Here is a 12,064-nt window from a genome sequence, read left to right on the forward strand (position 1 = left end):
GTTGGGAGAGAGATGTGAGAGCTGTGAGAGAACAGCCCTGCAGGCAGCTGGGGCAGTGCAGGAGGACGGCAGGAGGTGCTCCAGGTGCAGAGCAGAAGATTCTCACTCGGGGTGGGAAGGTAGAAGAGTGTGGGTGGGGGAGAAGGTGATTTTAGTTTGCATTTAGTTTTCACTGTTCCAGTTTGTTATTGATAAATTATATTAATCTGAACCTGTTTTGCTAGTGATGGTAAGTGGTGAGTGATCTCCCTGTCTTCATCTCAATGAGTCTTTGGTCATCCTATTTTTACCTCCTGTTCTTTTAAGGAAGGATAGTGAGAGAATGGTGTGGTGGAGCATATCTGCGCATCAGCGTGAAACCACCACAAAGTACGCCAACTCTAGAATGAAATTCTCTTGTCCTCGAGATGTAGAGACAAACAAAAATGAGCACTCAGCTCAGGGTTGTAAGCTTCTCTTCCCTTCTCATGCACGTTGGTTGACTTCATACTGCTGTCTAACTCGAATAAGCTCTGCCACAGTTCTTGATCCCAAAGCACCCTCTCTAGCCGCTAAAGATTGCCTTTTTCTGGACACAGCAAGGTTCTCACTGTCAGAAGGAGCACTGGAGTGCTCTTTCGTACTGTGTAGTACTCTTATAGTAACTGACTGAAAAAAGACCTACTGTCTTGCTATCATCTGAAGGCTTAATTAGTACGACCAGTATGGGCATTGCTGCTGGAAGGTTACTTGGGTCTGTTACTGACATAGGGCTTCTGCAATCTGGGAAAATGGTTCTATTTTAGCGAACAATATGTTCAAGTGTTTCTTGGCAGGATTTGGACTGTACGGCTATATGCAAGATCATCCTGGCGGAAATCAATTTTACTGGTAAAGATTTATAATGTAAAACAGACCACCAACTAAAAAGCTGGTGGACTATGGAATGGTAGAACTGGTGTTTACATATGTGACAGCAGGCACGGGGTGAAATAATAAAGTAGAACATGAAGTTCCCAGTGGCAATTTGTTTTCAGAAAGATTGTGTTTGTTATTGTCTATTCTAGGGAAAAACATCAATTGTATCTATTACTAAAAGCTAAGATTAACTATTTTCTTTTCTGAACATTTAATTTCAGGCTAGCTAAATTGATATCACAGGTAGAATGGAGCCAGACTGGCATTAATTTCATTATAGATAGCACCTACTACCCCTGGATAAAGAAGGAAGATGCAAGTACTCCCTTCCCTGAGGAGGATGGCACTTTATTCACTATGGAGAGGTTCTATGTATCGCTTGGCCAGGTAAAGTAAATGTTTAGTGAGTGTAACAATGAGCTAGATCGAATTGGAATAAATTGCTGTAACTGAAATCCCACCCTAAACAGACAACTGATTTTCTGTCTATCTCTTCTTTTTAAAGCTCTTTGTAGTATAGAAGGTTGATGTGTTGTAACGCAGCAGTGCTATGTCGTGAGTGTACTCAGCTACTGTCATACAGCTATTTTCTCTGGGAACTATTGTTATAGAAATGTATATGGATAGACAACAAAAATGATTGCAGACAATAAGCCCTCTGCTCTCAGAAACAAGCAAAAATAATTGAATTATTCTATTAAATATCTTTTTGTAGGCTACAGTTTCTCAAACAATGGATTGGTTTACATTAGCAAAAGGAAGCGAATCCATGAAAACTACAGATTCATTTATGCGCCCTGTAGCTTCTGTTCAAATTCAAGATATTCAGCATTTGCCTGGTTTGCCTGAAAAAAAAGGTTCATTGAGTGAAAAAGCTAGCTGCCTAGGTAAGTAACAGGGGCTCAGCAATAGTATTTATAACATAAACCTGACTAGATGGATATATAAGGCATTCTAATGAATTGCTGCAGCTTCCACTTACTACTTTCTAAATATCACATGATATCACAGGCTTCAGATGGGGAAAAACTGGATTTGTTTCTTTCTGTAGCCAAATAATTTTGTAATTTTTCTTACACTTTTATTTATTTATTCATTTGGAGATTATTTTAAAGCCCTTCTCTATCAGTCTGATGTGATACATGTACTCAGAGGTTTCAGTATCCTCCTCATTGACATTGTGACCGAATCTAACCATGTGTTTGCCTTAGTGACAGAATAGAATATGAAGGCCTAAATCTTAGCTTTAGGAAAGAAAGAAGATCAAACTAATCCTGTAGTTTAAATTTTGGATATTTTAAGGCCACAGATGAATTACATCTTTTGGTCACTCTGATTCTGTCGATATTCAAAATATTTGTAGTTATTCTTCTCAGTTTTACAGATCTGACCTACACAGTGATAGCACCAGTAACCTAATTAAACAGTATGTGTATTCAAGGTCACCTCTGCTAACATACTCCAGAAGTACTTGATTTGTTTAAAGATTTTCAGAATTTTTCAGAATTAGAAAATTACCTGAGCAAGTCAAAGCTGAAATGTCTTTTGTTTCAGCAGTCCGGAATGGCAGGGCATGATTAATAACAAGGGCACAAAGAGGAGTGAGGTTGTGTTGACAAAAACAAATGAACAGGGCTGGTCACTGTTCTGAACTTGCTAGTTATGAGACATCTCAAATAGAAAGAAGCCATGTCTGAGTGGCAGACTGGACTGCAGGTCTCTTAAATGTTTTCGAAGTCCTTGATATATTATGCTCTGTCATCCCCCTGTATGTATCAAGACTTTACCCAATTAGCCAAGGCCGGTTCAGGAGTCAATATAAGCAGACTAAGAGTTCTAACATATAGCTTCCTCATGCCTAAAGAGAAAAAAATCCTGCTACAGATGGTGACTTTTGTCATACCATAAGCAAATACTTAGAAAAGAAACCAGGTATTGTAGCACAACAAGGTGGTTTAATAAGTATTGAGGAGCATGGATATTCAGCTGAGTAACCAAGATAGCTGGCTCCGGAGGGAGCTTTTCTGGGCTCTGCTGTTCTGTTGAACTGAGAAATGAGTTTGTGAGTCGTGGGGTTGAGTTTCTAGCCAGACAGCAACAGCAGAAGCACTTCTGCGTGTTACCTGTACTGCAGCACAACAACAAAAATTTGTTGCTTTGGAAAATGTGCAAAAGGACAGTACTGTTCCAAGAGGGTGTTCAATAACATTTTCTGATTTAATGCAGAAACAGGTTCCCTGTCTAAGGAATATGACCACTGCAGATTTCATTCCTCTTCAACAACATCACCTACAGAAGACAGCATTTTTAGGGAGAGATCAAGAGAATCAGAGGAGAGTTCTTTAATGGCCATTGCTGAACCTCCTTCCTACATGCAGCTAAGAGTTTATCCAGACCAGAATTTGGAGAGCACAGCAGAAGGACAGAAAAATGCAACTCTTCAGCAAGTGGAGGAATTAATATCATCATATACTCAATCTGTAACAAAGGAATCAATTTCAGAACTCACACAGCGGCCACTTGGTGAGACTGAGAGTGATGTGGATTTCCCTAAGCAGCCTAAGATGTTTATACATGAGTTATCAAATAATGAATTTGCCTGTGGTACTGAAGAGCCACTCTTATCCCAAAGTTCTCCATTTGCTGTCGTGGACCCCATGGGAGATATGAGGGAACGAGATGCTGAAGAAGTGAGCTTAAGATCAAGCTCTGAAAGCAATGGGGCAGACAGTAGGGCTGCTTGGTGTATTAACCACAGAACTTATGACACTGGCAACAGAAATGAGTTTGAAAGATTCAAGAAATTCATTAAAGGAACACTTGGTGAGAGATATTGGTGGCTCTGGATGGATATTGAAAGACTAAAGGTTCTTAAGGACACTACAAGGCAGCAAAGGTATTTCTCATTATTTAGCACTTGTTGTTTTTATACCTGTAACACTGATGAATGGAAGTTTTGAGATTTCAGAATGAATAATATCAGTGTTTGAATAGAATAAACACAATTAATCATGAGTATCCTGACAAGTGAGTCATAGATGATTCTTCTGAAGCTGATAAAGACAACATAAGTTGGAATCACCTTAGTGTGAAGGCTTTGTTAGATAGAAATTTGAAGAACAGGAAGCAATAAATAGAAAATAGAAAGAAAATAGAAGAAATTACCATCACAAATGGGGCATTCTACATGACAAACTACTTTAGTGAAAGACTCTGCTAGATTCAGATTGTCTATTCTAAGGTACTCTACATTTTTTGTTATACACCTGTCTCTAATTTGTGGAAACATTGTTTTGGCTTCTGACTCTTGCAATTAGAGACATTGCATTACAGCAGTTTAAACAGTAGAATGAGCTGTACTTAGTTCTGTATAGCATCTGATACATGCTTATGTGACTACTTTTGTTTACTCAAGGCAACTTGATAAAATGAAAAAACTCTATCTACTGAGCAGTGGAGACTATTTCCTCACTTCTGAAGTGTTACTCAGACTTGATTTACTGCATGGAGATAAGTGGAATACAAGGCATTTAAGACAGATTCAGCCTGAAGTAGTGAAACCTCTTCTTCTTTACTGGTATGGGAAAAAGGACATGAACTAAGATTCTACTTTTTAACAAATTTTCTTTTCTTTTATAAGTCCAATGTTTTTATTTCATCTTGTTTCTCCTATTGCAATTATGAGAAGTAATGCCACATAAATAATAGCAGATGTGGTCTCTCAGTTTTAGTTGAGATTAAACTAAACTGCAGTCTGTCCAGAAAACAGGTAGGTCTGCTTTACTGAACCCTTGTTATATTACTGCCAGAGCATCTGAGCTACTTTTTGTGTAGCTACCTTGGATACCACTCTAATAGACTTTTGGCTGCAGGGTAGGGAAATCTCCCCAGGCAGAGAAAGTTAATTCCGCCCTAACCTATTCCCCAAAATGACTTCCTCAAGTTTCTGAGGATGCTCTGTGTATACATCTGTATGGAATTTGACCTTGAGACTTCACTGTTTAATGTCTATTATACAAAATGCCTTTACATACTGACAGCTTAAGCAAGGATACAAATTCTAGCCTGCTTTGAAAACATCAGCTAAATGTTTGAAGGTCTTCTCTCCTCCCCAAGAGGTACCAACAAATCACGGGCAGAAATGAATAACTGCAGTAGTGTACTTTGCTGTGGAGCCTCATGAGAGTTGTGCTCTCTGTCCTGTGACCTAAAATTCTCTTATTCCTTGCTGTAGGATGAATGTGGCATATCTTAATGTAGACTTACATAAAGATAACTTTGTAGTGGTGCAGTGTTTGCAAATTTATTTGGGTGTAACTTGTTTCTAATTTTGGAGGAATGCAGTGTCTAAACATATCTTTGTTTTTTAATTCAACATACTTTTACTATGTCTTGATAAAGTCAACACCATTAAACCAAATATCTCAGTATTTCATTTATTCATATACTTCTTTTTTAAGGGGTCCCAGATTTTGTGTCACTCATTCAACAGCGATAGAAACTGCCAGTGCAAAGCTGAAGTACTGGCATACATGCCAAGAGAGACCAAGGGTGGACACTGATCCTTTTCCACAGATGGTATCATTGCTGCCTTTGACAACTAAGTCTTGTATGCCTAGGATACCAGCTTCCCTTCCTCAGGTGGGTAGTGTAATGACATTGAGATCAAAGCCTGGTCCCATCAAAAATAGTTATAAAACTGCTTGAATTGAACATGATAAAAATTTCATACTTGCTTGTTAGGAAGTCAAGATTTAGCAAGCTTGTCTCCTGCAGATTATTATATTAAAAATTGCAGTATCATTTTATTGTATTTTATGCATCAGATCACTGTAAATTGAGCCATATTATCTTTTCAGTTATCCAGGCTATTTCATAAATCTTTTGAATATGTTTCTTCTTGACATTCTCAGACTTGCAAGTTTAAGGATCTAGCAACCCAGATTCCATCCTTCAACCAGACTTATCTTAATTCAGAGTAACTCCTACAACAAATCAAACTTCACATGTGTAAAAAGAGCAGTTTTGCCCAGTTCCTATCACCACGGTCCTTCAATCAGTGGCCACACATACAGGTGGCCAGTTCAATTTTGACTCTTCTTTTTCTTGAAAGACTTAATCTGAGTGGTGATTGCATTGGCCCGCAGGTTTTCAGTAACACTGTGTTAAGTCTCAGGGCAGAAGATACTTGGAGAATGTGAATCTACACCGTGGCTCCACAAAGAACTAGATGGTCTATGACACAGATTTGCTTAAACAAACCTCTATTACTTTAAAGTGGATAGTTTTAGATTACAACTATAATGTGTGTTTTCAAAAGCTAATTCATGGAGGAAAAACAGCGGGACAAATTTCTTGTTCAGAAGTGGTTGGGCTCAGGACTAAGATCCTGTTGAGCACAACAGGAGTGGGCCAGAAGCAGCTGCTTCTTGCAGAGACAAATGTGCTAAAGGCTGAGGACTAGCAGTAGGTCATGGAGACAGGTTCCTAACTCTGTGGGTTTAATAGCCCCTGTCAGCACTTGAAGAAAACTGTGACCTGGAACCCACGAATCACAGAATCAGCTGATGAAACACTTCTTGCTGCTATTTTTTTTTTTTTTTTTTTCTGTGGGAAATGTGGACTTCTGAATCTTCCACCTCTATTGTGCTTGTAAAAGCTTAGAAAGAGAAGTAACTGAAGGCTGAATTTCTGAGGGCACTCTGAATGCAACTGGCATCTCCAAAAAGTCATGGAATGATTTTGTTCATAATGAATTGGTGACAGTGTGGCAGGATGCCCTCTTTCTCTCTTGTTCTGAGATTGTATCTATGCTCACAGAGATTCACAAAGCGTACTTTTCTGTAATTCTGTAATCTCTCTGTAATTCCATGCAAAGTGCATGTAACATATTTCTGCTTGCTAAAATTGTAACTTCTAAGCTAGAATAAAGCCATGCTGAAAAATCTTGGAAGATATTCCAAGCAAATTATTTTGACATTTCCAGATTTACAAAGTGTGACTGATAAGGAACAATGACACTGAAAAACCTTTAATGTTTTTAAGTAGTTAATGAGAACATGTTAAGAAAACTCCAGGATGAAAAAATAACTTGAATTGCTCTATTTTCTTCTATCTTACTTTCATAAAAGTAAGACTAGCACAACAATAGCTTTATTGAAATTAAACACACTGGATTTCTCTTTGAAGGGTTCATCAAGATTATCATCTGCCTTGTCATCAAGACAAAGCTCCCGAAGGAATGACTTTGTCAGCAGTAGAAATTGGTAAGCATAGAATCTTTGTATGTCTTTCTCGACACCAGTATACGCAAAATATTTATCAGAGGCTGTTAGATTCTACAATTGTCATGAAATATATTACAATCATCTGCTTAGTGATGCATAGTTATGATATAGATAGCTTGCATGGAGATTTTCTTCCTGACTGATAGTTCTTTTGTTTACTCCATGACATAAAAGGCTTAATTTTTCTAAATACGAGATTTTTATTCTCTCCTGTGTAAGCACTGATATTCTCTCTATGTATGTTTATATTCTTTTAACACACCTTGAGCACTTAATCTCAAAGATGCACTGTGTTAGTGATTTCCACAGGGTTACATAAAAAAGGTGTTCCTCTACATGCTGTATATTCATTATAAATTGGAACTCATGTACTTTTCCTCTGCTGTCTCGTATGTCATTCTACCTGTCTGACGACCCTTCTTAGTTGTTTAATTCACAGGAAATCCTAGTTTTTTAGTAAATAAATACGGAAATTTTTATTTGTTTGTGGATTCAGGCCAGAGTCAGTGAGCAGGGACACGATCCATTGCTTAGCTTTGGATGAAACTACAGAAACGAAACACTTGGCTCATAGAAGGTACACCTATGCTGAGTTGCTCCCCGTAAGTAGTACTTAAATTTTAGTTGTCTTGAATTATGGGTTAAAATATTGTATTCTGTAGTATTAAAGGAGATGTAGGCAATGGTGGGGGGAAATTAGTTTGATTATGTGAATGTCAACGCCTTTTGCAGAGGTGTAATTAGAATGTTAGTGTTTTGTGTGTGGCATCTGTCATATAGTTGATGGGAGACCATGGCACATAGAGCAGTTTATTTTCACTAGAAAATGTTGATGTTTTCCATGGTGATCACGTGTTCAGTAGGCTACTATGGAAAACTCACTGGATAATTGCTTCAGTAGAATCATTGTCAAGAAAGTATACCAGACTTACAATGTAACTGAGAATTGAATCTGCCCAAGGAAGTTACTAACCTACTAAAATTCATCAGAGGAAAATATTTCAGTTGTAAAATTCATATTTATTGCTTGTGTATTTTATTCTCTGGTCTTTCGAATTATTGCCTGCTAAGCAAGCCCTCAATCCAATAAGCCTCATGAAGGACAGATTGCACAGAAGAACATTTTCTTAATCACTATTAAAATGGAGACAAATTGAGCATTTGTGATGTCCAGATTTAGCAATTTAAAACTTACCCAAAACTTAAATGTGAGCTGTTCTCAAAACAGCTTGCTTTTTCACACAGGTACTGATACCCACGGCCTCAAAACCAAAAAGAGGTCTGAAATCTGGGCCTGTTTAGAAATGCATGTAGTTTGTCAATCAGCTGGACACAATTATTTGTTTTTCACATCAAAATCATGCTTTGCTTGTTACCTCATTGCAACCTTTTTTATTTCACTGTTAATTGTGACAGAAGAAAAACCTTGTATTTGCAGTTAGGGACATTTACAGTTAGAAACGTATATTCAAGAAATGTTTGTTCACATGATGAACTACTAGATGTCATACACCTTTGTTACGCATGGTTTCTTTCTGGCTGAAGGAAGTGAAATATTAACAATTTGCACCCACAGGTCTAGATCGGAACCTACAGTCAGGACCCCAAAATTTGTTATTACAAATACAGTGTAAAAAGGAATGTGGGGATCCATCATTTTAATTCCTGCTGGGGAGTAGGATCTTCCTGCTCTGCTTCTGAAGCTTTGCTTCCTCCCACCCTTCTCCATCCCTGTTACTGCTTGGAAAGAAGCTGGTTGTCAATCACAACACTCATCTACTCCCACCTTTTCCATCAGAGTTGTCAGGCCAGCCAAAGTTTCTTTCATGAGCATCAGAATTTACCATACTAGTTTGTAACCTCCTCTGGCTTCTCTGTGAGCCTTGGGAAAACAGATGCATTCCTCCTCATATGCTCTTGCAGCTACCTGCAGTAAAGGGCATGGATTTCCTGTCCCCTAAAATATTGATGGTTTTGTTCATGAAGTCTGTGGCCTAACTCCAACAGATGTATCTTTCATTCCATGGTAGGCTGGATCTGAAATATCACTTGTCAACTTCTACTAGTACAAAACACCATTGCCTGAACTGAGACAGCTTTTTACACCTAAGTGTTATGGCTTAGTATTACTGGAATTCTCTGAATTCAGTGCTAAATAGGTCACAACAGAATTATGGCCTCATTTCTTTTCCTGTTTCAGAGAACTTTCTAAAGGATACTATAATCATCTGGTTACTCAGCACACCTTAAGTAATCAAATTTATTCCATGAGACATAAATATTTTTGGGTAAAAATCTATGGAGAGCTATGATATATTGCATATGTAATAGAAAATGGAGTCTGATTTCTTGGATGAAGATACTAACTGAACACTCTGCACAGCCCTCCGTTGCAATGTACTGACACTTGAAATAATGGAAGTCTGTTATTTCTTGTTGTATAACTATATACTTTTTTGTCCAGGGAAAAAGTGCTGCTGGCAGTGTTATCTTAAGGGGATCAAGAATGGAAAACATGCTGCAGTCTCTTTATCTAGAGAACAGAGCAGGTTACTACTTCACACACTTCTGTGAGAAGTCAGGGAATAAGGTACGAGTATTTTCCTACCCTGTGATAATTTAGTCTGCAATTGACTGAATGCCAAGTTATAGAGGGTAGCCAGACTGAAAAAAAAAAAAGAAAAAAAGAGAGAGAACGAAAGATTGATGACTGGATGAATTATTACTTGTGAGACTACAATCCCTCAACAACAGTAAACTGTTCATGTGTATATTCAAACTAATGACAGGTCTTAACCAAGCTGTCAGATCCTAACTGTCTCAAGCCTATTGGAAATCTGAATTGTACCATCAGGGATAAAAAAAAAGAAGACTAATCATTTTTAAAAACTAGCCTTTAACTTGGCAGAAAAAATGAGGTCTTAACCCACAAAAACATTTTTTATTAAGATGGAAAATCCACTGAACTATTAGTCATGATAATCTGCTTCCTTGCTTGTTGAGTTAGTAATGTCTAAAATTTTCAATGTTTTAAAGACGTTCTTCTACTTCCATAAAGCTTCTTGAATTTCTGAGAAACACAGCACTATTTCTTGCCTACAGTCAGCAGTCATCATCCATTGCTGGTTGTAAATTGAGAATTAGTTAGAAGAATTGATTAGAACAATTTATCAATTTGAGTTGATGCTTAGTGGCTTTTGAAAAACACTGAATGTTTAGGGGTGTACAATCAATGAATATACAGATGATATAGTATATTTGAGAGCTTGGTTTGCATAATTATTATATTAGAGCAGAAAAGGACACTCACCTTATCCTCTGCTCACATAGGAAACTGTAGTGGACTGGACCTCTAGAAGAAATCCTTCCCCCTGGCAGTCAGCTCTTAAATGGATCTAGGAGAGGTGGAGCCAGGCTCCACCCCTTCCTGCAACACAGGTGAATTGCCTTCACCTGTGCTCCCATGGTTGACTTATTGCTTACCTCAGGTGAGCAATCAGAACTCAATCAGAGTTTCAGGCTGTGACTCAACAGCCCCATACAAGGGGTGACTTGAATACAGCTAAGATGGACATCTGTTTCATCATTGTCATGACCCAGAATCTAGCAGCAGTAGCCAGAAATGCTTTTGGCTACCAGAAAGGAAGAGCCAATGTTTCCTCAGCTGTATACCTTAGACTAAAAAAGTTGAAGGTGTACTTATTTTTCATGGGAGATAGGCACCCACCCACGTTCTCCGTAGTGTATGCAGGTGGCAGACTCATTTGAAAATTATTTCCTTAAAATCTACAACTGTGGAACCTATTTCATTCACACGCCAGGTTTGGTGGGCTACAGTCTATGGAGCAGTTCTCTGCCACAGATTGATTATTGTTCAGTGATGGGGGTTTTAGGGTATTTTTCTGATTCAAACTCTGTAAGTGCATAATTAAAGGAGTGGACTTCAGGAAATATCTAGATTCTTTTTGCTGAAAGATAGCTTGACATTTGTTTGAATTTGTGAGCTAGGGCCAAGATTCTGTGCCTCAGAAATTCATATAATTAAAATGCAATGATTGTTGTAGTAACATATGTCAAGTACACAACATTTAATTGTTTTGGTTATTGCTACAAAATGCTATTTAGCCATGGCACGAATTTTGCATGTCCATTATCAGCATTTCTTCTTAAGTGCTGGCTTTATGCCACTGAAATGTGGTTACTCTTCAAATGTTAACTACAATGTTAACAATTTTAATGGCATAAATAAATGCATAAAGGATACAATAAAAGACACAGTATCATAGTGATGATGCCATTAAATATATTGTCCTTTTGCCAACAAGCAACAGAAGATTAAATCCATCTTAAATTGAGCTTGATTTATTATGAGTTAAATAATTACTTGCATTGGAAACTCAACCTTTTTTTATAAAGACCTGATATTCGAGTAAGCAATAACTTATAGTTTTTTTCTTCCTTAGTTGTGGAAGAACAGCGCGTACTTTTGGTCTGACCTACAGGCTTATCATCAGCTTTTCTACCAAGAAACTCTTCATCCCTTTAAAATATGCAGGCAAGCTCAAGTAAGTTGTAAATAATGTGTTTTTCCTTCACAAATACACTTGTTCAGTGTAAAGATTGGAAAAGATAGAAAACAGAAATGTTTCCAAATCTTGACAACTCACACCAAAGTATATCTGGGTTGTAGACAGTAAAGGAGGCTCTCTGGCTTACTTCCACATGATTACTTGATTTAAATGTTACACACACATAGTTGGATTTCTAGGCTCTGTTGTCTGTTCCCAGTTTTATCTATTCTATTCAGTTTACCTAATCTTCCCTTTGCTACTCTGCGTCGTATTTGGAAACTGCCTGGTTAGTGTTAACATCTGTGATAA

The 12,064-nt window shown here is 37.7% G+C and overlaps 1 protein-coding gene across 1 annotated transcript in view; it reads left to right on the plus strand.

Moving 5' to 3' along the window:
• Positions 1-12,064, plus strand: part of RGS22 (regulator of G protein signaling 22) — a gene marked incomplete at both ends in the record, with an annotated part of 72,443 nt that overhangs the window by 16,757 nt on the left and 43,622 nt on the right. Inside the window, 9 exons of the mRNA XM_079533393.1 lie at positions 1,119-1,284; positions 1,613-1,784; positions 3,124-3,793; positions 4,313-4,474; positions 5,358-5,547; positions 7,033-7,163; positions 7,681-7,786; positions 9,649-9,774; positions 11,648-11,749. Coding sequence (XP_079389519.1) covers positions 1,119-1,284; positions 1,613-1,784; positions 3,124-3,793; positions 4,313-4,474; positions 5,358-5,547; positions 7,033-7,163; positions 7,681-7,786; positions 9,649-9,774; positions 11,648-11,749 — 1,825 coding nt within the window. The remainder of the gene's footprint in view (positions 1-1,118; positions 1,285-1,612; positions 1,785-3,123; positions 3,794-4,312; positions 4,475-5,357; positions 5,548-7,032; positions 7,164-7,680; positions 7,787-9,648; positions 9,775-11,647; positions 11,750-12,064) is intronic.

This window comes from Tetrao urogallus (genome assembly GCF_951394365.1).
Source record: "Tetrao urogallus genome assembly, chromosome: 3".
NCBI classification, from domain to species: Eukaryota; Metazoa; Chordata; class Aves; order Galliformes; family Phasianidae; genus Tetrao; species Tetrao urogallus.